At 36.6% G+C, this 24,393-nt stretch overlaps 2 protein-coding genes across 3 annotated transcripts in view; one reads left to right on the top strand and one right to left on the bottom strand.

Moving 5' to 3' along the window:
- Positions 1 to 3,423, top strand: part of ngrn (neugrin, neurite outgrowth associated) — a 6,616-nt gene extending 3,193 nt beyond the window's left edge. For both annotated transcript variants that reach the window (XM_073818583.1, XM_073818582.1), the window contains exons 2-4: positions 381 to 602; positions 673 to 783; positions 2,248 to 3,423. In XM_073818583.1, the coding sequence (XP_073674684.1) occupies positions 382 to 602; positions 673 to 783; positions 2,248 to 2,803 (888 nt within the window). In that variant the 5' untranslated portion in view covers position 381 and the 3' untranslated portion in view covers positions 2,804 to 3,423. The remainder of the gene's footprint in view (positions 1 to 380; positions 603 to 672; positions 784 to 2,247) is intronic.
- Positions 3,236 to 24,393, bottom strand: sort1b (sortilin 1b). The gene is made up of 20 exons (XM_073818581.1): positions 23,840 to 24,393; positions 21,779 to 21,838; positions 21,136 to 21,209; positions 20,937 to 21,039; positions 20,538 to 20,699; positions 17,862 to 17,935; positions 15,757 to 15,803; positions 14,407 to 14,561; positions 14,144 to 14,288; positions 13,403 to 13,558; positions 11,708 to 11,814; positions 11,474 to 11,576; positions 11,119 to 11,290; positions 10,425 to 10,612; positions 10,149 to 10,338; positions 9,142 to 9,258; positions 8,854 to 8,962; positions 6,710 to 6,822; positions 6,500 to 6,620; positions 3,236 to 5,221 (listed from the first exon to the last, which is right to left on the bottom strand). The coding sequence occupies exons 1-20, from the start codon at positions 24,101 to 24,103 to the stop codon at positions 5,207 to 5,209; spliced, it is 2,475 nt and encodes an 824-aa protein (XP_073674682.1). The 5' UTR covers positions 24,104 to 24,393; the 3' UTR covers positions 3,236 to 5,206.

Raw genomic sequence — 24,393 nt, 5'->3', positions numbered from 1 at the left:
GTAAATAGTAAAAATATTTGACAATATTACTGTTTGCTGTGTTTTGGATCACATAAATGCTGGCTTGGTAAAAAAAAAAACATGAAAAATCCTACTGTTCAAAAACTTTTGACTGGTAGTGTACATAAGAGAAATCTGAACTTTGGTTGAAACACATAAAAAAATCTTGTTTTATTTTGCTAAAGCTTTAAGGTGTTACAGAGGCGTTTCTGTCAACAGCCGGTAAAAAATAGCAGATCATGCAAATTCAAAATTGAGTGCACAAAAAGATATTGTAATGATATTATAGATATTGTTTAACAAATATACTTTTTATATTGGATTCAATTGCAATTTTAGATGTCAGATGTCACTGTTTTTTTGTATCCCTGACTGTACAGGATGGGCACACCGTGGAGAATGGCCTGCATGTTGGCCACCAAACTGGCCTCTCTCCCAGGACCTGCTGCTTGCCAGGTTTGTCGCCATGCCAGTCGAGATGCATCCGGGTGGATGTCACAGAAGTATCCTGACTCGCATCCAAAACAGAAACAACAGGAAGATATGTTTGAAGATGACAGTGATATGGATGCAGTAGAAGCCAAACTGAACTCTATTATTAGGTGAGTCCTTATACAGAAGCACAAAAGCAAATACCGCTGTCTTCATCCAATAACATTGTTTCCTGTGCAGTGAAGAGAAGAGAAGGCATAAATCAGCAAAATTTCACATCATCAAGAGGAAAATGAACAATCCTGGAGCTCCAGAGAGAAGACTCAGCTGGAATGCTATTCAGCAGATAAGGTATCAGTGAGAAAATGTCTGTGTAATACTTTTTTCTGATTGGTCAGTCACACAGCAAGTCAAAATGTTAATTATTTTAGCAAAATAAGATTATTTCATACAAAATGCATGTTATTTGTTATTTAGTACTGACCTGAATAAGATATTTCACACAATAGTCCACAAGAGAAAATAATAGTTGAATTTATAAAAATGACCCAGTTCAAAAGTTTACATACCGGTAAACTTGATTCTTAATACTGTTTTTTCTATCTGAATGAGCCACCGCTGTGTTTGTTTTTTTAAGTGATGGTTGTTCATGAGTCCCTTGTTTGTCCTGAACAGTTAAACTGCCCACTGTTCTTCAGAAAAATCTTTCAGGTCCCACAAATTCTTCGGTTTTTCAGCAAGTTTTTGGTTTTGAACCCTTTCCAACAATGATTGTATGATTTTGAGATCCATTTTTTTTTACACTGAGGACAACTGAGGGACTCATATGCAACTATTACAGAAGGTTCAAATGCTCACCGATGCTTTAGAAGGAACAAATTTGCATTAAATGGAACACTCTACTTTTTTTGGAAATAGGCTCATTCTCCAACTCCCCCCTGAGTTAAGGTTGTATCAGCGATTTCAAGCCTAAAGTGTCAAATTCAGCTGACCTTTCTTCACGATCCGCTCGCTGCCTGCCCCATAAATTGGCTGTAAAAAAAAATGCGTCTCTCTGGTCAGCCTAGGGTCCGAGATATGCCAAAAAAACAATCGGTGCTACCAACCTTTCCACAGAAAAACAAACAGTGTTCCAACCAATCAGCGTCAGGGGTTTGGTGTTGTGGACTTTCGCTCCGCCTCCCTCACATCCCTGCACCAGTAGGAAAGTCCACAACACCAACCCCCTGACGCTGATTGGTTGGAACACTGTTTGTTTTTCTGCAGCAAACTTCCTTGACTATTAGGCCGAAATGGGAGTGTAGTTCCTAATCTTATCGTTCTAGAAAATCGCAGCTTTACATTTTCCGCTGGTATTAGTACACGATATAACTACAGAAGATTCAATTTTTAAATAGGACAAATATCGAAACTCGTTGGTCATTTTTGAACGCGATGCTATTGGTCTAATAGGATTCAATGATCTATGCTAAGCTATGCTAAAAGTGATATCACCAGAACAGGAGAACGGCTGAAAGGATTTCAAAACGGTAAAACTCAACTTATTAACTCGGGGGGAGTTGGAGAATGAGCCTATTTCCAAAAAAAGTGGGGTGAAAACTTTTGAACAGAATGGAGATGTGTACATTTTTCATATTTTGCCTAATTATCTTATGCCCCTCAGAAGCTACAGAAGATACTTGTTCCCCAGATAACAAAATAAGTTACATTTTCACCTCTGGTTCTTATTGCATCATGTTTCCAGGAGCATCAGTGAGCATTTGAACCTTCTGTAATAGTCACAAACACTGACCAATCATAAGTCTCTTCTTACAGATACTTAAAGCAGGAGTCCCCAGATGAATGGACACTACAGAGATTAGCAGAGGGTTTCTCTGTAAGCCCTGATGTCATTTCCAGAGTCCTCCGCAGCAAATTCACCCCATCAGCAGTTCGAAAGCTAAAGCAGGACGCAAAAGTATTAGCTAATACTGGGCCACAGCCACAGTCTCTCAGAGATGGAAAAACTGAACAACCCAGACTGCCAAAGACTCCAACACCAGCCATACTCCCCTCTGGAAGCACAGGTGCCCTGACAACACTGAGCACAGGAGCACTTACAGTGAGGGAAACTGAGACTGGACTCCTGCCCTCTAGTGGTAACATAGTAGCATCACAGAAAATGACGCCTGCTTTACAAGAACACCCTGACTCTACAGCTGAAATGGACATGAGGGATGATATAGAGTTAGAAGAGGAATGGGATGGAGTGATTCTGACAGAGGAAGAACTGGAGAACATCGCACAAACGTTGAAAGAAAAGCCCAGTCCAGTGGAACAGAAGGGAAGAGAGTTTTTTGATAGTGAAGGCAACTTCCTGTATAGAATTTAAGTGGCTGCTAAGTCATCCGCTGTTTATCGAAACACTTGCCGCACAAGTCTAAACCTGTTTTTTTATGAACTTCAAAAGGATAGTTCATCCAAAAATGAAAATTCTGTTCTGTGAGTAATTAATTACTCACCCTCATGTTGTTCCAAACCCATAAGATCTTCGTTCATCCCACAAATTAAAATATTTTTGATGAAATCTGAGAGCTAGTAGAACGCTTGCTGTCTATGGCGAGTCAGAGAGATGGGATTTCAGTAAAAATATCTTAATTTGTTTTCCAAAGATGAACAAAGGTCTTACAGGTGAGTAATTAATGACAGAATTTAAATGTTTGTTTGAGCTATCCCTTTAAATTTCGATATTTTCCTTTAGTTTTTCTGTCATGTTTGCTTTTTTGCTCTTGTACAAGCTAGAAATCACAAATAAAAATAGCAATTCAATGAGACAAATCTATTTATTTCTCAAACAAACAGTTCTGTTCCAAATATACAGAGCAAAAATAAAAGATACAAAGTCAGAATTGCTATATATGTACAGAGCTTCACAACTAATATGTACATTGATTTTGCACAGCAAGAAAAGTATAACACCTCTCATAAATAAAATCACTGTCACAATGGAAATCATTTAGCTTTGTTTCATTTGCACTGCATTTATTATTATTACCCCAAGCACAGAGAGCAACTCAATTTAGTAACAAGAATGAACTAATTTAGGGGCATAATTGTTCTAATTTAGTATATTAACATATAGAATTTGTCAAATGAAAGAATAAATTTGTCATTCTACATTTCACGGGAAGGCACAAGCTATGCCTCCATGCTAGGCACTTGAATCAATACATACACTAGGATTTTTAAACCTATTAAACACTATGTAACTCTTCGCAAAGGAGATTGTCCTCAAGAAAATATGAGACTATTGTTTTGAGAATTCGAACTTTAAAAATGGCTCCAAATGAACTAGAACTGATATTTAAATGCACACTTAATAGGAAACGCACTGCATCAGACATTAAACATCAAACAGGAAGTACCAATGGAAAGGTTCTAAAACGCTCTATTGCATTTGAATGTTCAAAATGAAATCACATGGTCAGAGACTTCAGACCATTGGAAATGTTCTCACCTCACTGAAGCCACATGAAAATAATTAACATGCAAAGTTATTGCGACTACTGGTTTGTCACGCAAACACTTAGTCAGGTTTTAGGCGTTCCTGTGCGCTATGGTTGAAAAAAAAAAAACAGTCACACTTTTTTCTGAGTGATAACATGGGACTTTCCTGCTGTCGAGATGAGAACCAAAAACAGCACACATTGAAAGCTACAAAACTATTTAACTACAAAATTTGATTCGGGCAAAATATGCAAGGTTGTACACAAACTACAGCTGTGTTCTATTTTACATGCATTTGCGTCATTGCTTCTTTCATAAAAATATTTATTATTATAATACAAAATTTCCCTAAGTGACTAGGTTTGAAGTGTGACAGTAGCTTACAAATTAATGGTGAAATATGTGAAAATGATCTCCATGTTTTAGTTATTTGTCCCCCTTTATCAAACTCACAGCCTACAACACAGCTACACAGTTTCAGGTAAATAATGTTCATCTTAAATTATAAATATTTCCCTTTTTGTGAAGCCTGTTTCATTTTATTGCTAGATTCATTAACACCTGGGGGGTGTTCCATAAAACAAATTTACCAAATAAGCCAGGCTTATTTTAGTTAGTCTGACTTATTGTCACTTGATTTGGCTTAAAATAAGTCAGACTAACTGAAATAAGCCTGACTTATTTGGTAAACTTGTTTTATGGAACACCCCCCGGTTACTTACAGCAAAGTGGACGCTGACAGCAGTTCTGCTCACATTCTAGTGATAAACACAGTCAGGGTTCAGTAGCACAGTATTTAAACCTGGGATGCAACACATGCGTCTGATATGATTGAATGCATTCTGTTTCTGAATGAAATTTCTGCTCAAAGAAACTCAAAATCTGATTTCACCATGAGGATAAACAAAACCTCTAGATCTGTACATAAAAAGAAAGCAAGTATTTTACAAGCACCCCATTGACAGTCTCATCGAACAAAGGTTTGATTATTCAAATCGCACCTAGAAAGACCCCAAAGAAAGAATGATGAAACTCCCACAAACAGCATTTTAAACACTTGTTCACCGCTTTCAGCAGTGTTACATTCACAGGACTCTTCTATCATGAGAACAGCTTCCTATTGGTGGAGAAGCGACCAGGTTTCCTCCCATTGGTCGAGAAGCAAGGAAGTGCATGGCGTGCAAGTCTGAGAAAGCTGACAGCTGGTTTGTGCTTCAGGAAGATAGAGACAGCAGCAGTAATGCCTGAATGACAGGAAATGTAGCTTCTTCTGCTCACTTAATGCTCTTTACTCAAGCAGGTCCTGCCAAACACACACAATCATTTAGATTAGTACAACTATTTGACATATGAATACTACATACAGTTGAAGTCAAAAGTTTACATACACCTTGCAGAATCTGCTAAATGTTAATTCTTTGACCAAAATAAGAGGCATCATACCTTTTATCTATCTGGCCTGAATCATTTATTTCACAATATAATAGAAAATAATAGCTGAAATTATAAAAGGGATCCCATTCAAAAGTTTACATACACTTTTTTTGTTCAGTTATAGTTGTTCATAAATCCCTTGTTTGTCCTGAACAGTTACATTGCCTGCTGTTCTTCAGAAAAGTTCTTTAGGTCCCACAAATTCTTTGGTTTTTCAGCATTTTTGTGTATTTGAACCCTTTCCAACAATGACTGTATGATTTTGAGATCCATCTTTTCACACTGAGGACAACTGAGGGACTCATGCAACTATTACAGAAGGTTCAAACACTCACTGATGCTTCGGAAGGAAACACGATGCATGAAGAGCCAGGGGTGTAAACTTTTGAACAGAATGATCTTCAAATTCCAAAAGTTTTCACCCTCCGGCTCTTGATGTTTCCTAAAGCATCAGTGAGCATTTGAACCTTCTGTAATAGTTGCATACGAGTCCCTCAGTTGTCCTCAGTGTGAAAAGATGAATCTCAAAATCCTACAGTCATTGTTGGAAAGGGTTCAAAAACATGAAAATGCTGAAAAAAACAAGAATTTGTGGGACCTGAAGGATTTTTCTGAAGAACAGCAGGCGGTTTAACTGTTCAGGACAAACAAGGGACTCATGAACAACTATCACTAAAAAAAAAAAAAAAAAAAAAAAAAAAAAAACATAGCTGTGGGTCATTCAGGTAACAACACAGTATTAAGAATCAAGTGTATGTAAACTTTTGAACAGGTTAATTTTTGATAATTAATCATTATTTTCACTTGTGGACTATATGTAACTTCTTTTGTGTGAAATGTCTTATTCAGGTCAGTACTAAATCAAAAATAATATGAATTTTGTATGATAAAATGTTCAGGTTTTGGCTCCTATTTTTCATATTTGCTGAAGGCAATGACTGAAAAATAGTTTGACCAATAGCATGCATGCATTGTAAAAAAAAAAAAAAAAAACAATCATGAAAGTGGGATCTACAGAGAACAACTGTAGAGAGAATATCAATAGGAAAACAAAGCCAAATTCCAGACAATTTATAAATAAAAAGAGGGTGTATGGTCACCTTGTAAATAATCAAGACAAACATTTAGGTGAATTGATTTAGTGTACCTCATCTGAGTCATCGTGGAAATCATTCTTGGGTGCTCCTGCAACATCTGTCTCTAGTGGATCATCTATGCCGCTGGCTTCTGCATTATGTTGTAAGACAGAGTATCTGTGTACAAGGAACCTGAAAAATACAGGGATCGTTTAGTTAATTTGTGATATAATTAAATATATTCTGTATGAAACTTTTAAAATTTTAGTGAACAGACTGACCTTCCACCACAGACGTACTTCTTTACAAACAGAACTGCAAACACTATGCCGGTCAGCAGGACGGCTATGACGATCGCAATGATAGGGCCGGTTCGTGAGGTAGGTTTATCTGTCTGTGGATTACAGAGATATGGGGTAAATGCAGGTACATGAGTGCAAATTCATCTATTTTCTAAATGCATTTCTAAATGTGAATAATTCATCAATCTTTATGTTTCAGTTTGTACAATTTGTTAAAAAACTGCTTCTCTCTATATTATTTTAAGTGCTGTAAATAAAAAAATAACTAAATAATCGCACATTTTCTCTGAAATTAATTGTGATTAATCCCACTTAAATATACTTTTATATTGCAATTATTTCATATTAAATCTTCAAATGAATGTAGAAACAACATAAAGACAGTATATACCTGGAACATTGTTTTTTTTCCCTTAATATTTAACCATTGACTAAAACCATTCAACATTACAATATAACTGAGAGCTGTCAATTGTAACATTTATTAGAGTTTAAAAAATAACAACTTCTAATTTAAGTAAACTTAAAACAATCTTCACACAAATCCATTATTTACCTGTGCCCTTCAGCAAGTAGGAAACATACAGAAATTGAAAAAGTTATTAAATACTAAAAAAATAGATGAATCCTTAAAGCTACAAAAGTTATTGTTAGGGGCCAAATTTGGCAGCAGCACCACCTATAGATCACAAGATATGAAAAAATTCAATTTTGGCTAATAACTGTTGAAATGTAAGTCAGAAAATCATTAGTTTCTATAGATTTCTCAGGCCATGCTGAATCTGTGGATGCCAATTTTGCCAGGATCTGACAAACCCGCTTGTACGCCATTTTGAAATTTGTCTTAAATTGCAATATTTTTCTATCTACTTTATTGATACAAAAATTGGTAGAGATAATCAATGGTATGTCCTGGAGGTACCTGAGAAGTTTGAACACAGCACCACTTAGTGTTCAAGAGATATAAAGATTTTTGCAAAAATGCTTGTAACGTTGTCAAAATTCAGTTATTTTTGTGTATTTATGTGTATCCTTTCATTCTCTGGGTCATGCAGATTTTGAGAATGGCTCATTTGTCATTTTCCACCAATGTTTGTGTCCACCATTTTGAAGGGCTGTTTTTTCATTACTCCTCCATTAAATTTTGTCCAATTTTGTCCAAAATCCCAGAAGATGATCTTAGGACTGAGCCACACAGAAGCAACTAAAGCGATTTTTGATATTCGCTACCATTCCTGAGAAATACCTCTCTGAGGTACTTGCATTGTACTTTGTCTTTCATTCTCTTGTTTAGAAACAAATGTGTTTTTTGTTCATTTTGAGTTCATTCACACCTGTACATCCGTTTTTTGTGTATGTTCTCTTTATGCTGTTTTTGCTCTTCTGCCTCTGCCTTGCTTTTGCTGACCGTTCAGGGCTTGGCCCCATTATCGCTGCTTGCAGCTATATTTTCCTCGTTTTTCCCCTTTCGTTCTTTGATTACCAGACATCACAGCAGCTGGGTTAATAGGTTATTTGGCTGCTATTACTTTAAGAGCTGCCGCTGATGATCGTAGTTTCATTCGCTCTAATATGAAATGATACAGGCTACAACATGCGCCACCATATTTGTGCGTGCAATTAAACTCAGTGCGCGCATTCTACGAGCACAGTATAATGGCTGACAGGACAGTAAAATTTGTTATTACTAACATATGACCTGACAACCTCTGACACAGCATTTCACTGTTCTACTGAAGCTCCTTGTCACCTGTACCTTTCCTGCGCTCATTTGACTAGCGCCTGACGCAGAAGTAAAGTTGAAGTGCGCATCTGAAAAGCCTCCTGTTTGATGTGGTCGTAAAGACATTCTGCGACTAAATAAACGCACTTCTTGTCAGGAAAAAAAGAGACAGAAGCAACAGTTGTGAGTGGGGTGGCTAACTCTAGCCCTGCCCACTCATTTTGACAGCACAAATTATTTTCTATTATAAAATTTTAAAAAATAATAATTTTTGGGGTAACCTATTAATTATTAAATACATTTGTGTAGATATACATACATACTGTATAAAATACTGGGGTAAAAACACATTTGAACTCCTGTCTGAATGATTAAACTAGCATGCTAAATTCATTCTCACCAGCAGTTGAGGCTCCAGCAGGTCGCTAACGCATCTCTTGCTCAGGTCAATCATCGTTCTTCCTGGTTGTTCCCCTCCTTCACATTTATCACCTGGAATCTTTCGGTACCTATTAAAGAATAACAACCATGAAACAAACTGCATGTTTGCATGTTGTTTCTAGAGCTTTCCTAATACGTCAGGAACAAGATGCAAGATAATAGAGAATCAAGTGAAAACCGTCTACTTACTAATGCTAGAACAAACCATTATTCCTCAAGCAATGGAAAACAATAAAGAGGGCATTACCCACTGGTCTGTAGCTGTTCCTTCCTCCCGTGGATGCAGATCTCCAAATCGTGGCCTTTGAGATCAGCCTGTTCAATACATACTGAGCTGTTCTCTTTACGGTAGTATCCAAAGTCACTAAGGAGGAGGGCAGAGAATATTTGACATATTTGAAAACCTTGACGTCTACACCATAAACCAGCATGTGGTGACACAGAATATGATAAAAGTTGTTACTAAAACAGAAACTTGTTTAAAATACCTAAAGTGCAACAAAACAATCCATTTTTCTACCTAAAGCTAAAATGAAATTTAAAGTTAAATTTTTAAAAAAGGTGTCAAAATTATTAGAACACTATTTCCAACAGCTGAAAAATGGTTTTAGTCCGTTATTTCTATCTTTTGTTGTAGTGTGTCAGTAGGAAACATCAGTTTACATTTCCAAACATTCATTTTGTCATTAATCGTAATAATCCAGTGAGATTTTTGTTTGCACAGGGAGTCTGACAACAGCCAGTGCTCCACATAGAGATCTAATCTCATCATCATCCAAGCTGCTTTAAACGCAAAGAATGGTCACACAAAATGTTGATTTAATTTAGTGAACAGAAGTTAATCTTCTATTAAAATCTATTTATAACATTTTTGGCAGCATCCTCATTTTACAGCATTTTTACAAATGCCTAAAACTTTTAACAGTACTGTAGCTTTACAGGTAGGTTTCTTAAAGCATCTTGGAGATGTTGCCACAGTTCTTCTGGATTTGGTCTCAGTTTGTTCTGTTTCTTCATGTCATTCTAGATGATGATGAGATCAGATCTCTGTGTGGAGCACTGGCTCCCTGACTCCTTGTGCAAACAAAAATCTCACTGGATTATTAGAATGAATGGCAAAATGAATGTTCAGAAATGCAAACTGATATTTCCTACTGACACACTTCAGCAAAAGACAGAAATAACTGACTTTAAACCATGTTTTCTAATGTTCAAATAACTTTGGCCAATACTGTAACTTTATTTCCCACTCACCACAGGAAGTCATCCAGTGTACAACTGCACGGCGTGGGCTGCTTTGTGACTATGTAATCTCTGCCAATCCAACACACAGAGTCCTTTCTCACACGCAGGAAACGTTCCTTATAACCCAGCATGCAACCGTCTTCTGGGTCGCTTATGTCATCAGAGTGCGCCAGCCACTGGATGTAATCATTTTCCTCGCCTGGGAAACAGACAGAAAGATTAGTTTGTGCTAAACTGAATTATATAGGTGGATTTTGTGTGGTCCAAACAGAACTGGTCACTCACAGTTACGTGTCAGCAGGTCTTTAAAGTCAATGGTGTAAGTTACCCAGTGGCTGATCAGAGCATCTTCATAACCCCACAGACTGACATTCACTGAGCGGGCACCAGGCTCTGAGGCCAGCCCTGTGAAGAACATCGGCGTCTGGGTGAACTTATGAACATGCCAGCATTGCCCCTCATCAGTGGAGAACCTAAGAGACACACAAGCAGTTTTTACCAGGTATACTTTGTATATTTGCGTATTTTCAGCTTGGCATGGAAAACTGGTCACATAAAACCCAATCATAAAGTGATTGTTTTTGTTTTCTTTGTACATAAAATGTATTCTAGTAGCTTCATAAAATTACGGTTGAGCCACTGATGTCAAATGGACTATTTTAACAATGTCCTTACTACTTTTCTGGGTCTTAAATGTGGTAGTTGCGTTGCTGTCGGATTTCAGCTAAAATATCTTAATTTGTGTTTTGACAAAGGTCTTACAGGTTTGGAACGACATGAGGGTGAGTAATTAATGACAGAATTTTCATTTTTGGGTAAACTATCCCTTTAATTTGATTATTTCAAAATTAGTTTTATTTCAGCTAGTTGCCTTTTTCATTTAATTTAACTCAATGTATTAAACTATTAAAATTAAAATATTTCAAGATATTAATAGAAACTATAATGAAATCTAATACTCCAAAGTGAGGATGCTCACTTAATCTCAGAGATGGGTTTGGCTTCGTTGTGCTCCACGGCCACCAGCAGGCCTCCCGAGTCCAGGATGGCGTAATGGTGTGGCCCCTTCAGGGCCTGCATCCAGGTGTAGCCTCCATCATCAGACACGTACACATCAGGAGTCATCATTGAGATTGCATCACCTACACTTCCTGAAAAAGTGTGAGCGGAATAGTTCAGAGATTTATTATATGAAAGTCAATGTTTTTGCAATTCTGTTTTGTTCAATGCAAGTTATTATTACTGCCAATTAAATTAAAACACTAAAATAATGTATAAATTGTCACAGAAAGACATAGGCCTTTAGACTGTTTCTAATAGTGTGTGTGCATTACCATGAGCCACTATAAGTCCCACAGCATTAGGTTCACTCAGAGGCAGCATGGGAACATTCAGCTTCATGGAGGTGCTGTATGAGGCATGAATATGCAGACTACACTGCACAGGAGAAAAGACAACAAAAGGTAAGTATAAAAGAAAAGACATACTGTTAGAGGTCTTCTCAAGTAGTTTAACTATTTGGCCACATCTGGCCAATTATTACAAATTCCCTTAAAAGTGGTTCTTACCATTTCTGGATCTTTGGCTGTGGAATCGCACTTGCTGTTCTCTGGTTTCTTCAAAGGAACCCACTCTCCTCCCTGATCAAATGATATTACGGTCTGTACTGAGCCATCTAAGCAGAAAAGAGGAATAGACATTAACACAAAAACATTTCAGAAAAGCCTGAACTTAATTTGATATGGAAGCTTGTTTCTGCCACTGAATAAAACTTTTTTAAAAAAGGTTATTTCGACTTTTTATCTTACAATTCTGACCTTTTTTTCTCAAAATTGTGATACAGACTCGCAATTTTGAGAAATAAAGTCAAATCAAAAGTGCGTGATATAAACTCGCAACTGCCAGTTCAAAAGTCAGAATTGTGAAATAAACTCACAATTCTGACTTATTTCTTAGAATTGCATGATATAACGTCGCAATTGCGAGTCATAATGTCAGAATTGTGAGATAAAAAATTCTGACTTTTTTTCTTGCAATTGCAAGTTTATATCTCACAATTATGACTTTTTTCTCACAATTATGACTTTTTTCTCAGTATTGTGAGATATAAACTCCAACTTTCAATTGGTAAAAGAACTGATATGTTCTCAGAATTGTGAGTTTATATCTTACAATTCTGACTCACAATTGCATGTTATAAAGTCAGAATTGTGAGGTATAAACTCACATTTCTGACTTTTTTCTCAGAATTGCATGATAAAAACTCGCAATTGCATGTTATGAAGTCAGAATTGTGAGTTTATATCATGCAATTCTGACTGAATTTCTCACAATTGCGAGTTTATATCTCAGTTCTGAGAAAAAAGTCAGAATTGCACGATGTAAAATTGAAATTGCGAGAAAAAGTCAGAATTGTGAGATAAAAAAAAATCGCAATTAACTTTTTTATTTTTTACTCAGTGGCGGAAACGGACTTCCATAATTTAGTCATATGAAGTCATTGATCTCACATTTAGTTGGTTATTTTATCTATTAATTATTAATGTAATCATACATACACTATCATTCAAAAGTTTGGTTTAGTCTGTTTTTTTTTTTTAATTAATACTTATTCAGCAAAATCCATCAAAACATATAATAGTTTCCAAAAAAATGTTAAGCAGCACAACAATTATTAACATTGATCATAATAAGAATTGTTTCTTGAGCACCAAATCAGCATATTAGAGTGATTTCTGAAGGATCATGTGACACTGAAGACTAGTGTAATGATGTCGATTTAGCTTTGCCACGGGTTTTTATAATTAACTAAAATGAAAACCATATAATATACAAATATTTTTGTCACTTATGAAACTAATTAAAAATATTATTAAAAACTACTGTAGTACCTTAATGATACTAAAAAACACTGCTTTGCCATCACAGAAATAAATTGCATTTTAAAATATATTAAAATAGAAAATGATTACAGGTTTTACTGCATATTAATCATATAAATGCAGTCTTGGCAAGCATAAGATGTTTCTTTACAAAACATTGAAAAATCTTACAGACCCCAAAACTTTGAATAGGGATCTATGCAATGCTAAATACCATATGCATATTCATATTTATATTTAGAAAGTAACAGCAAGCTATTACTTTGACACTGCTTTTATCCATATCGATTTAAAGTATACAATTGCTCTTGAGCAATCGGATGTTAAATATTACGGACAGATTATAAGCATATGTCCGTCTTGTGTAGGATGTAGTCATACCATCAGCCAGCACGCTAGTAGTGTAGACTCCTCTGAGGGAAGTGACGTTCGTGAAGTCTGTCTCACCCCCTGGGGTCGTATACAGATGGTGTTCTAGAGACTTGGAATACACAGTGCCTCTGTCATCTGATACATAGATGGTGCCAAACCCAGTGTCTGAAAACACACACACACACACACACACACACACACACACACACACACACACACACACACACACACACACACACACACACACACACACAATACAGTTAAAAGACACAGAAACGGAAAGGCATATCAAGCAGTACAAATCAAATTTCTGTGTTTTTGTGTTTAATTTGGCATTTTATTAATGGTTCACTCATTGATGTTACTAAAAGCCAGTGGCTGACCAATAAAAGTTTTCACTACAATAAATAATGTACAGTTGAGGTCAAAAGTTTGCATCCCCCTTTCAGAATCTGCAAAATGTTAATTATTTGACCAAAATAAGAGGGATTATACAAAATGCATGTTATTGTTTATGTAGTACTGACCTGAATAAGATATTTTACATAAAAGATGTTCACATATAGTCCACAAGAGAAAAATAAAAGTTGAATTTATAAAAATGACCCTGTTCAAAAGTTTACATACGCTTGATTCTTAATACTATCTAATATATCTATATTTAAATTTTTGTGATGGTGTATAGATTAGGAAATGCTAGATTGTAAGCACATGTATTATGGTTATGGTAACTAAAAAGCAAAAACTCACCTCCTGGTTCATCCACATGCATGAAGACCATTTCATCATTGGCTGCCAGTATTGAATAAAACTGCTCATGGCCGACAGGAGGAAGTTGTGCCATGTTCCACGTCTCACCTTTGTCCACCGACACATGTATTGCCCGTATCATCTCCTAAAAAACATGCACACACTTACCATATCACATTCATGCATTTATATATGCACACACACACACACACACACACACACACACACACACACACACACATACTCAAGTGCCCCTCACACACCTCTGACGCCGACGGCATTACGTTTCCTGATCCAGCCATGACTGAAGCAAACAGGAAGCGTCCGCCGATCCCAAAGGAGTAGATCCTTTCGGCGACTGTTTTAAAGGTAGCACCAAAGTCAGCTGACTTTCTCAGCACCAGCATGCCTTTATCAACTGAAAACAAAAAATCATCAAACAGCAACATTACTACAGAAATAGATGATTTATGAGTTGCTGATACTGCATTGGGCCGCAGTGGTGGTGTATTTTTCCACTGTTTGCTGACTCAAATCCACTGTGGGATGCTGAATTCTAATTCAAAAAGCTTCTAACAACATTTAATCTAAACACTATTAATGAGCTCTTGAGCAACACCACTCACAGGATGCTGCATCATCCCCTCTGACACTGGTGCAATCACTTTGCAAAAAAAGCACATACACTCATTGCTAAATATAGGAAAAGGAGTGTAAAAGTGTACACTTTTACTCAGTTGAGCTCAACGGTAAGGATGGCTGCTGACAGGACAAATGTGAGAGAGTATTGGGCCAGTTGACTGTTGATGTATCGTCACATTTGCCAATTGTGTACTAGTGTTTATATGTTTTGCAAACTAAAACATTTAGTTTTCAGTCAATTGCTGTTGCAAATTCAGATACAAATCCAACTGGATAACATAAATGTGATCCTAAACCACAAAACCAGTCATAAGGGTCAGTTTTTGGAAATTGAGATTTTGAAACCGAAATGAATAAACAATTCAGTTTCTATTGATGTGTGGCTTGTTAGGATAGGACAATATTTGGCCGAGATACAACTATTTGAAAATCTAAAATCTGAGGGTGCAAAAACAATCAAAATATTGAGAAAATCGCCTTTAAAGTTGTCCAAATGAAGCTCTTAGCAATGCATGTTACTAATCAAAAAATAAGTTTTCATATATTTACAGAAGGAAATTTACAAAACATCTTCATGGAACATGATCTTTACTTATTATCCTAATGATTTTTGGCACAAAAGAAAAATTGATAATTTTGACCCATACAGTGTATTTTTGGCTATTCCTACAAATATACCCATGCTACCTATGACTGGTTTTGTGGTCCAGGGTCACAAATGAGGTTTTTCTTTAAAAATTCAAGAAACACTAATAAACTTGGGATTGCACTAAATGTCATTATGTGTTTATGAACGGATAGCTGTGAAATGTCCAGCTATTACTGCAAATAATGAAAATTAAGAGTTATTATAACTTAATTTCAATGCGGTGACTAATGCACAAGGAAGTAAAATCAGAAAAAAAAATAATTGATACACACAGACACATTCGTGTCACCACACCATCAACAAAGCTATAAATATTACTCACAGCATGATCCGTTAAGGTTGGTGGAGACGAACAGAGTATCCATTCCCCTGTGGAAAAGAGGAAGAAAGAATTGATCCGTGAGATTAAACTCAAGAGACCTCATAAAACAACAGCAGTCAGATTATATCACTATACATCAGTCATTTGTTTGCAGCTTAACAAGTGCAAACATGCTGCACATTATAATGTCAAGGAAGGAGAGCTAGTTTGTGACAATCACCACACAAACCATATTTTTGCATTATAAATAACAAATGAACAAATGCAACAAGAAGCTGGTTATATAGTGATTGATTCTCCATTAAAATTTATGGCATTGTTGTAACAGGATAGCTAGGATTGTCTGAGATCATATGGCGTATTGTTAAGACAAGACTTAAGGGAGTGACTCGGGTTGAGGAGTCTTCAGGTTGCCACACTGCTGGAAAATTACCAACAAACCAGAATTGTTAACTAAATATAAATATATATATATATATATATATATATATATATATATAATTTATATATATATATAATTTATATATCATTTTGAAAATGCTCATTTTGAGTGGAAGCAGAAACACACTGTTTTCTGAGTGCACACCTCCGAAGCACGTGCTCAGAAAGCGGCTTACACACAGCATGTGATGTGAGTACTAAACTTAGTTCTCTTTCATGTCTCATTGCGCTTAAACTGTTAAACACACACAAGTTTGTGTTAAAAACACACAGGATTTACCAAAACAGTCAGTTATGTCTGTGAAAGTAAACAGCTGGGAATGAAATTGCATGTTTATATTAAATCTATGTGGCAGCAGCGTAATATACAGTAAATAAATCAATAAATCAGCTGCTCTCTTGTCTTCTCTGAGGCTGGAACTCTAAATATTGTTCTGTGCTCATTCGTGCAGCCAAAGACAGAACAGTTAGCATGCTTTGCGCAAACTTTTGCCATGGTGTTAGAACTGGTACACCTTTGTCGCTCGCAAAAACATGATGCCGCTGTGGGTGGAAACGTGCAGATTAAGGGGTGGTGATTTTATAATAAGATCCCATTTCTATGTCACCGAGCAAAAATCTTTTTTTCACATGCTTGCAGCAAACGGCTTATCAGAACAAAGTTATAGTGTTGTCCTTTTTTATGTTTTTTGGGTTGGTAGATGCACCGGGGACCCGATTATAGCACTTAAACATGGAAAAAGTCATATTTTCATGATATGTATCTATTAATAAAGCTAATAAAGTGTCCAAACTTAACCGGTGCAGTTCTGAAACTGTACACTTATAATAATACTTGCTTAAATTACAACACAAGCATATTTTTAATGTCATTTTCATTTAAAAGGAACTGCATAACAAAAATAATCTAGTTTTTTGGAGTGACTTTTCTGGCTTCTGAAGTCATGTACGACCTTTGCATCCTCTCTTCATGTTTAGTGCCGCACACTGTAGACTCAAGCTCTCAAGATAACGTCTGACTGATCTGACCCAATTTTCTACTGCCGTTTTGATCCTGTCTTTCGAAAAAGGTTGGATACAGTTCTTTTTTTAAAACTAGGTTACGCGGAAGGCTGCAGGGACCACTGAGAATGAAACTATAACCTACAGTCAGGAATGCTCAGAGGAGGACTGAAGAAACTATACAGTATATAAATATGAAAAAAAACTAAAAGTTCCCAAACAGATCTGGCTCCTTTAGTCAAACATTAAATGTGCAAATAAATGATTAGCCTTACTGAACTTCCTTGTCAATATAACTACTTCCCTGTTGAAGTGTATAATAAAATACTGTTGAATTCAAGTTCAAAATACTGGAGAATCTAACTTAAGTTTGATGCAGCAGTCTATCTGGAGCAGGCAAGCTTCCTCGGACATTTGAAAACTGAGCCGTGTGGAAAAACAGGGTGACTCAGCAGAGAATGTCTCGTGTTGCTGCCATGGTGGCCATATTTGCATGTTTGTGTTTTTGTGTGTCCTGGATGTGCAGAACGATCCAGAACACTGGTCAAAACATTAAACAAAACAGGCCCTACTATATAAAGTCACTCCACCCTGAACCCCTTGTGTCTTCACAAACATAAGACTCATTCCTAGAGTGGTTTTAACAATCATAAAAAGCTTACCATTTGACCACACACACCGTCTCATGGATTTTCGTCCATGCTCCACCAAAGTCTTTAGAGATCCAGAGATCATGCTGAAACAACAGCAATAAAATGATTTTAAGTGAATCATCTTCAAGCACTATAAATGTGTATCTTCTTGTTTTTAAAGGGGTCATGACATGAGAAACCAAATTTCCCTTAATCTTTTGGCATAAAAGAGGTCTTTGTATGCTCAGTACATCCTGCAAGTTTCATAAATTAAAATGTCCTCATCATCATTTATAAAAAAGCATTTATGTATTAACCCTCAGTAGCCACAGTCGTTTGCATTATTGCATAAACACTGCCTCCAGAGCAAGACATCGACAAATAGTCTTCTTCTCACCACAGGCCCTGTCCACTTGCGTTCAGTCGCTTAACCACTAGTGATGGGAAGTTCAGATCATTTTACCGACTCGGACCTTTGAGTCTCCTTCAGCAAAATGAACAAATTTTTTTTCGAGTCATTTCGTTCATTTTAGCTAAATATAATTAAACTGCTATGTGTTACTTCCCTAACACATCTACTGCTTACACAAACGTTGATCACAAAACTATAATAATATAAGAAACAGAAAAGATTAATTTAGTCGATTATTAGCTTACCTCACCTCTATCTACTGATCCGGTAAATGGTCAAGTGACAAAAGAACGAACAACTCGAACCCGAACGAATAAATTCTCTTTCCGGCTCAGACAGCATAGGTTAAGCTTGTGGGGCTGTCATGTGATGAACAAACGACCCATCACTATTAACCGCTGACACTTGATTATGCTGAATGCGAGTGTCACGTCACATCATAAGCAAATAGAAATTATAATCACTGCCGCTATCTTGTCTGCACTGGATACAGTACACAGATGAGTGCGCTTTCTGACACAGTCTACGCGCTTGAGTCTGTCGTCAACAGGACAATTGAAGTGAAAGAACATTTGCTTTGATGTGCTTGGTTTGGCTTTGTACAGACATCAGAAGGATCTCAGTTTAAGGAACAAGTGGTTAGTTTATTTTTAATGGCATTCTGGATTGATCATCTAAGGATTGATCGGAGGATTTTGCTTTGTAAACGGGGCACAGTATCATGGAAAGTTCACAAAGAAACATTTGTTAAAAGATGCAGCAATACGAGATCTGACTGTAGCTGCATCACAAATGGTAAGTAAATTATTTCATAATGTTTTGTCCGGAAATGACAGTTATATTTTGAGTTGTCAAAACACTCACATGCAATAGTGAGGGGGTGTGGATTTTCATATAACAGTGGCCAACTACTGACAAGGCTTAAAGGACCCGCCCCTTAAAGGAACACTCCACTTTTTTTGGAAATAGGCTAATTCTCCAACTCCCCCCGAGTTAATAAATTGATTTTTACCGTTTTAAAATCCATTCAGCCATTCTCCTGTTCTGGCGATATCACTTTTAGCATAGCTTAGCATAGATCATTGAATCCTATGAGACCAATAGCATCACGTTCAAAAATGACCAATGAGTTTCGGTATTTGTCCTATTTAACACTTGACTCTTCTGCAGTTATATTGTGTACTAAGACCAGCGGAAAATGTAAAGCTGCGATTTTCTAGGCCGATAAGATTAGGAACTACACTCCCATTCCGGCGTAATAGTCAGGGAAGTTTGCTGCCGTAACATGGCCGAAGCAGGCGGAGTAATATCACGCAGCACATCGCAGCACAATGTGACCAACTGCATGCACAGGGAGCGTTCCTCGTTGGAAGTTACCTAGCTGGGAACTAATTTCAGGCGCTGTGTGATATTACTCCACCTGCTGCGTCCATTTTACGGCAGTAAACGTCCTTGACTATTACGCCGGAATGGAAGTGTAGTTCCTAATCTTATCGGCCTAGAAAATCGCATCTTTACATTTCCCCCTGGTCTTAGTACACAATATAACTGCAGAAGAGTCAAGTTTTAAATAGGACAAATATGGAAACTCGTTGGTCATTTTTGAACGCGGTGCTATTGGTCTCATAGGATTCAATGATCTATGCTAAGCTATGCTAAAAGTGATATCGCCAGAACAGGAGAACGGCTGAATGGATTTCAAAACGGTAAAACCCAACTTATTAACTCGGGGGGAGTTGGAGAATTAGCCTATTTCCAAAAAAAGTGGAGTGTTCCTTTAAAACAGGTTGTTTTAGACAGAGGGTCAGAATGAGAGTTGAAAATAATAATTTTTCCACATATTTGTTTTATTTTTGTGCCAAAAAAATTTACTAACATTTCAAGTAAACCTCGAGGAACATATTAAAATGATAAAATCCATGTCATGACCCCTTTAAAAACATACTTGAGGAGGAAGTGAATAGCAAATATTTAAAGCTACATTTATTATGCTATCATGTCATTTAGATAACCACAAAACAAGAAATCTTATCAGTTCAGGAAACCCAGTATGTGTTGATGACAGTTTTGATCTTAACTATAAGATAAACTAAGGGCTTAAATGCAATATGTGCTCATAATGGTCATAATAAGTGTACAAAATTACACTAACTAAATTCTTCAACTGATCAAATGACTCTTAGTAACCTTCCATTTGATGCCAAAAAGTTTCTATGAGGAACTGTAAGAAAGCACATCAACACCTTTTTAAAAAATCAATAAGGAAATAACACAAATATTTTGAAGGCTCTCACCGTGACGCTGATGGCTACAAGCACATCCGAGTTTTGAGGGTTGTACATTATCTGCATTAGTGGGTGGAAGGGCAATTCTGTGTGGATGAAACTCTTGCCAAAATCTCTTGAACGGAAAATTCTGGCACCAGTCCCTCCGGAAGCATCTCCCGTGAGGATAACCTGTGGGAAAGAATATCAAGGCTTTAAAGTGCTGTCACAAATCTGTGGAATTGCACTGAGTATTGAAACACCAGCAAAGAACAGAAAGGTCTATTTTTACTGTGATTGACATGCTGCATCTACAGGCCAATTCAGCAGTTTGAGAAACATCTTTAACCTAACAGCTTCCCAGCTCATGTGGGCATATAGGGAGGAGTTACTAAAAGGCTGGATTTTCGACGTTATTGCCTTGCCCACCTTGCCTGAGTTTTCTGGACCAATAGCAATCCCAAAGTCAGTGCTGATGAAGGTGTTGTTGATAAGATCTGTGACATCCTCAAACGACTTTCCATAGTTTTCACTGTCACAAAGAGTGGAGGATTGAGAAACAAATTAAGCAAAGCAAATACTACTTTGGTATTACAAAGACAAACACATGATTCAAACTAGCACTCACCTCCTGTACAGTTTAGACTGACCGAATCGCAGGAAGACTATTGGCATCTGAAATGTTGTAAGGGCCAGCACCACCTAAGATTGAGACACGAAGACAGTTAAACACAAATCTTCAAGAAATGCTTCCTGAGCAGAAAATCTGCCTATTATAATTATTTCTGAAGGATGATTAGTCACTGAAGACTAGAGTAATGGCTGCTGAAAATTCAGCTTTGCTATTGCACAAATAAATTACATTTTAAAACATATTAAAACAGAAAACAGTTATTTTAAACTCTAAATACTGTTTTGAATGATAGTGTATGTATTGTTTTTATTGCACTAATGGGCAGGGTAAAAATACAGACGTCTTGACGTGGCCTTGAATGTGCACCGGAGCATGCATGAGAGAGGTCAAACTGGTTCTGAGTTTGCATTTGGCCATATTGATAGTTGTGTTTATGCTAATTTGTGAGCCTCGTGAACAGCCAAAGTGATCTGGGAAGATTATCGAGACAGTCTAAATTTAAGCCTAAAGCTAAAAAAGTCCTCATCTAACCTTGAAAGGAATTTTTAGCATGGTGAAAGGTTCTTTCGACGACTTCATCTCAGAACGGCAAGTATACGATAGTGTGAACACATAATTAATCAAAAGTGAAACTCACCCCAGTTCCATCCCCCACCCAGGCCAGAGACACAGATCGACTCATATCCTGAAAGGTCCACTGAAAAAAAAAAACACATTTTATTTATTTTAAACAAAAGCAATGCTAAAAGTGAATCAACATGGACAAACTTTTTTTATACGAGTTTTAAAGGATTTTATTGCATGTCCTAGAAAGACACTGCAAATGTCAGGCTATGCAAAACACATGCTAATCTTAAACAAAACACTAAATCAAAAACCTAGCAACTATACCCATAACAATGAACTCAAAATGGTGCCAGAAAAACAGGAATAAATTGTGAAACTGAAGATGACATATCAAAACTGTGTTATATTTTCATCATCCGTTTGGTTTTGACACTTTAAGTGGTTCTCAACCTTTTTGACTTGTAAATGTAACACTTTATTTGATATTTCCTCTGATATTTCTGCTGTAATTATGACAAACTTTTTATTAACTGAAACAAGGGGTGTTGACATATTAAATTCGTTGCATGTTTTTTCAATAGTTTTTCCATTTAGATCTTTATTTTTTGTGTGTTTTTGCCATTTTAAAAGTTTCTTTTTCAAATATAAATTATTAAACTTCCAACCCCTTTTGTGAAAGTGGGCTTCAGACCCATTATTTGAAAGCTACTTGTTCATAGGTTTTTGAATTTGTATTAAAAAGGACAAATTGATCAGTTTAAAAAGTCAAATAGTTCCTTTACACTGTCAAAGCAAATGTGAGTCTCATGAAAATCTCAAACGGCTAGATTTCTGACTATCTCTGCTCTCATTTCTCTTGTGGATACCCACAGTAAACCAGGAAAGAATGAAGAGAACGACTACAATACTTTCACTTTCTTGTTTTGGGCTTCATCTGTGAATAACATCTTTAAATCTTCTAATCCCATCTAGTGTTTCTGACCCCACACTAGAATTGAACACAGTATCCAAACAGTATATAAAGACCAGAAGGTCAGCGCAAGCATAATCATAAAACACTTAGAGACAGTTTTCTGCTGATTAACACAGCTGTGGTTGTTCCTGCCACCTCTTGTAAATTCATGATAGCTTTCTGCAGAAAGACAAACCACAGTATCACGGCTTTGAGAAGGTTAACACCGCTGTGAGTAATGAGCAAAGGAAGTTTATCTGAGGGTTGGTGAGGTAGAGGTGGGATGATGAAGCTTCAACCAACCCTCAAACACCTCTTGATTATTTTAGCTAATCTGACAAAGAAGCATTTCTGAGAAAAGGAAGTCATTTTACAATGCGCTGACTAGTGTCAGTATGCTGTTCAATTTTGTAATATTAAAACTTGCTTGTATTATTAAGTATATGGTCCAGTGAAAATCAACATGCTTTGAAAACGCCTAGCTGGTTGGAAAAAAAAATTAAACAGGTTGTCAAACCAGTTCAACTGGTTTTGCAACTTATGCAAGCCAAACTACACCTACTTGTCAAAGAGGAACTTCAAATGCAACATTTAGTTATAAAGTTATAAAAACAGAAATCATAAAGAAAATGTATTCTGAGGGCTATGACAGTAATCATAGAAAACATAATACAATCTTACGCGTCTTCAAATCACTTTCGCTTTGAAAATGTTCTAGTAAAAAATTAAATTTGCATTTTAATCACATTTTACATTATTTAAATTTCTGTTTATCACAAAAGTTTGAATACGTCTGAGGTAAACAAATGTGACAGGCTGTTTCAAAATCTAGTGAGCTTTAAAGAACAATTAAACATATTCTTTAGTGTCTATTTTTGTCACTAGTACTATTTTTACTGTTCCTAGTCATTCATTACACACTATTACATATTACTTCATATGCATTAGATACTAGTCATCATAGTAGTTTTTAAATATTAACGTTAGTCATTATTGAGTTACTCACTAGCAAGTGTTAGCAACATAAAACATATACTAGTTAGTTTTAAGGTATTAATATTTGAAAGGATATTGATAAGAAACTCTCGGTTACGACTGTCAAAAATGATGTCTATTAGGGTTAGGGGAAGACCCCTAGGTTTTGAGACACAACCGCGGGGCAGCATCGAGTGAACTTACGTTGTGCGTATTGCTAGTTAACTTGGTCTCAAATCCCTCCAACCCATTACAGGAGTCTGCTCCACCATCTGCGCTTCTTTTCTGGATGTGACGGTGGATTTGAGAAATATCTGCATCCGATCCCGTCCCGATTAGACTTCTTGCAGCTACGGGAGACTTCACATAAACCCGGTGCGCGTTATAGGATCCTGGCTCCACATGGAAATCCACAGCAAATGACATGGGAAAGAATAAAAGTGCAATAAAGTATCCTAGGCCTCTCATTTTTCGTCTTCAGTGTATTTCCAACACGCCTGTGTTGCTGTTTAAATACGCATTAATTCCTCTGTGTCTCCCTCCTGAGCGGCTGCTGACGGTATCAACAAAAACAGACTGCCTGTGACAGCGTCAGGTCCCTACTGCTCATATTATTAGTGCTGCCTCCTAAGAGAGCACATCAACGCCCTTTTTTATTTGAGCAATGACAGTTAATAATTCCCAAGATCGAAAAAAATCGCAGACCAGACAAGTTGCTCTAACAGACTGTACCCTTAATAGAATTTCGTTGTAACACA

This window comes from Garra rufa, chromosome 15 (assembly GCF_049309525.1).
Source record: "Garra rufa chromosome 15, GarRuf1.0, whole genome shotgun sequence".
Lineage (NCBI taxonomy): Eukaryota > Metazoa > Chordata > Actinopteri > Cypriniformes > Cyprinidae > Garra > Garra rufa.
The sequence above is the reverse complement of the archived record's forward strand: the minus strand, read 5'-3'. Positions and strand labels throughout refer to the sequence as shown.

Excerpts from the sequence above, each read along its gene's own strand:
- sort1b (XM_073818581.1), bottom strand. The coding sequence starts at position 24,103 with ATGAGAGGCCTAGGATACTTTATTGCACTTTTATTCTTTCCCATGTCA. Across the intron at positions 21,839-23,839 it reads TAACTAGCAATACGCACAAC|TGGACCTTTCAGGATATGAG; the intron begins GTAAGTTCACTC and ends TTTTTTTTTCAG. Across the intron at positions 11,291-11,473 it reads GGGACTTATAGTGGCTCATG|GAAGTGTAGGTGATGCAATC; the intron begins GTAATGCACACA and ends ACACTTTTTCAG.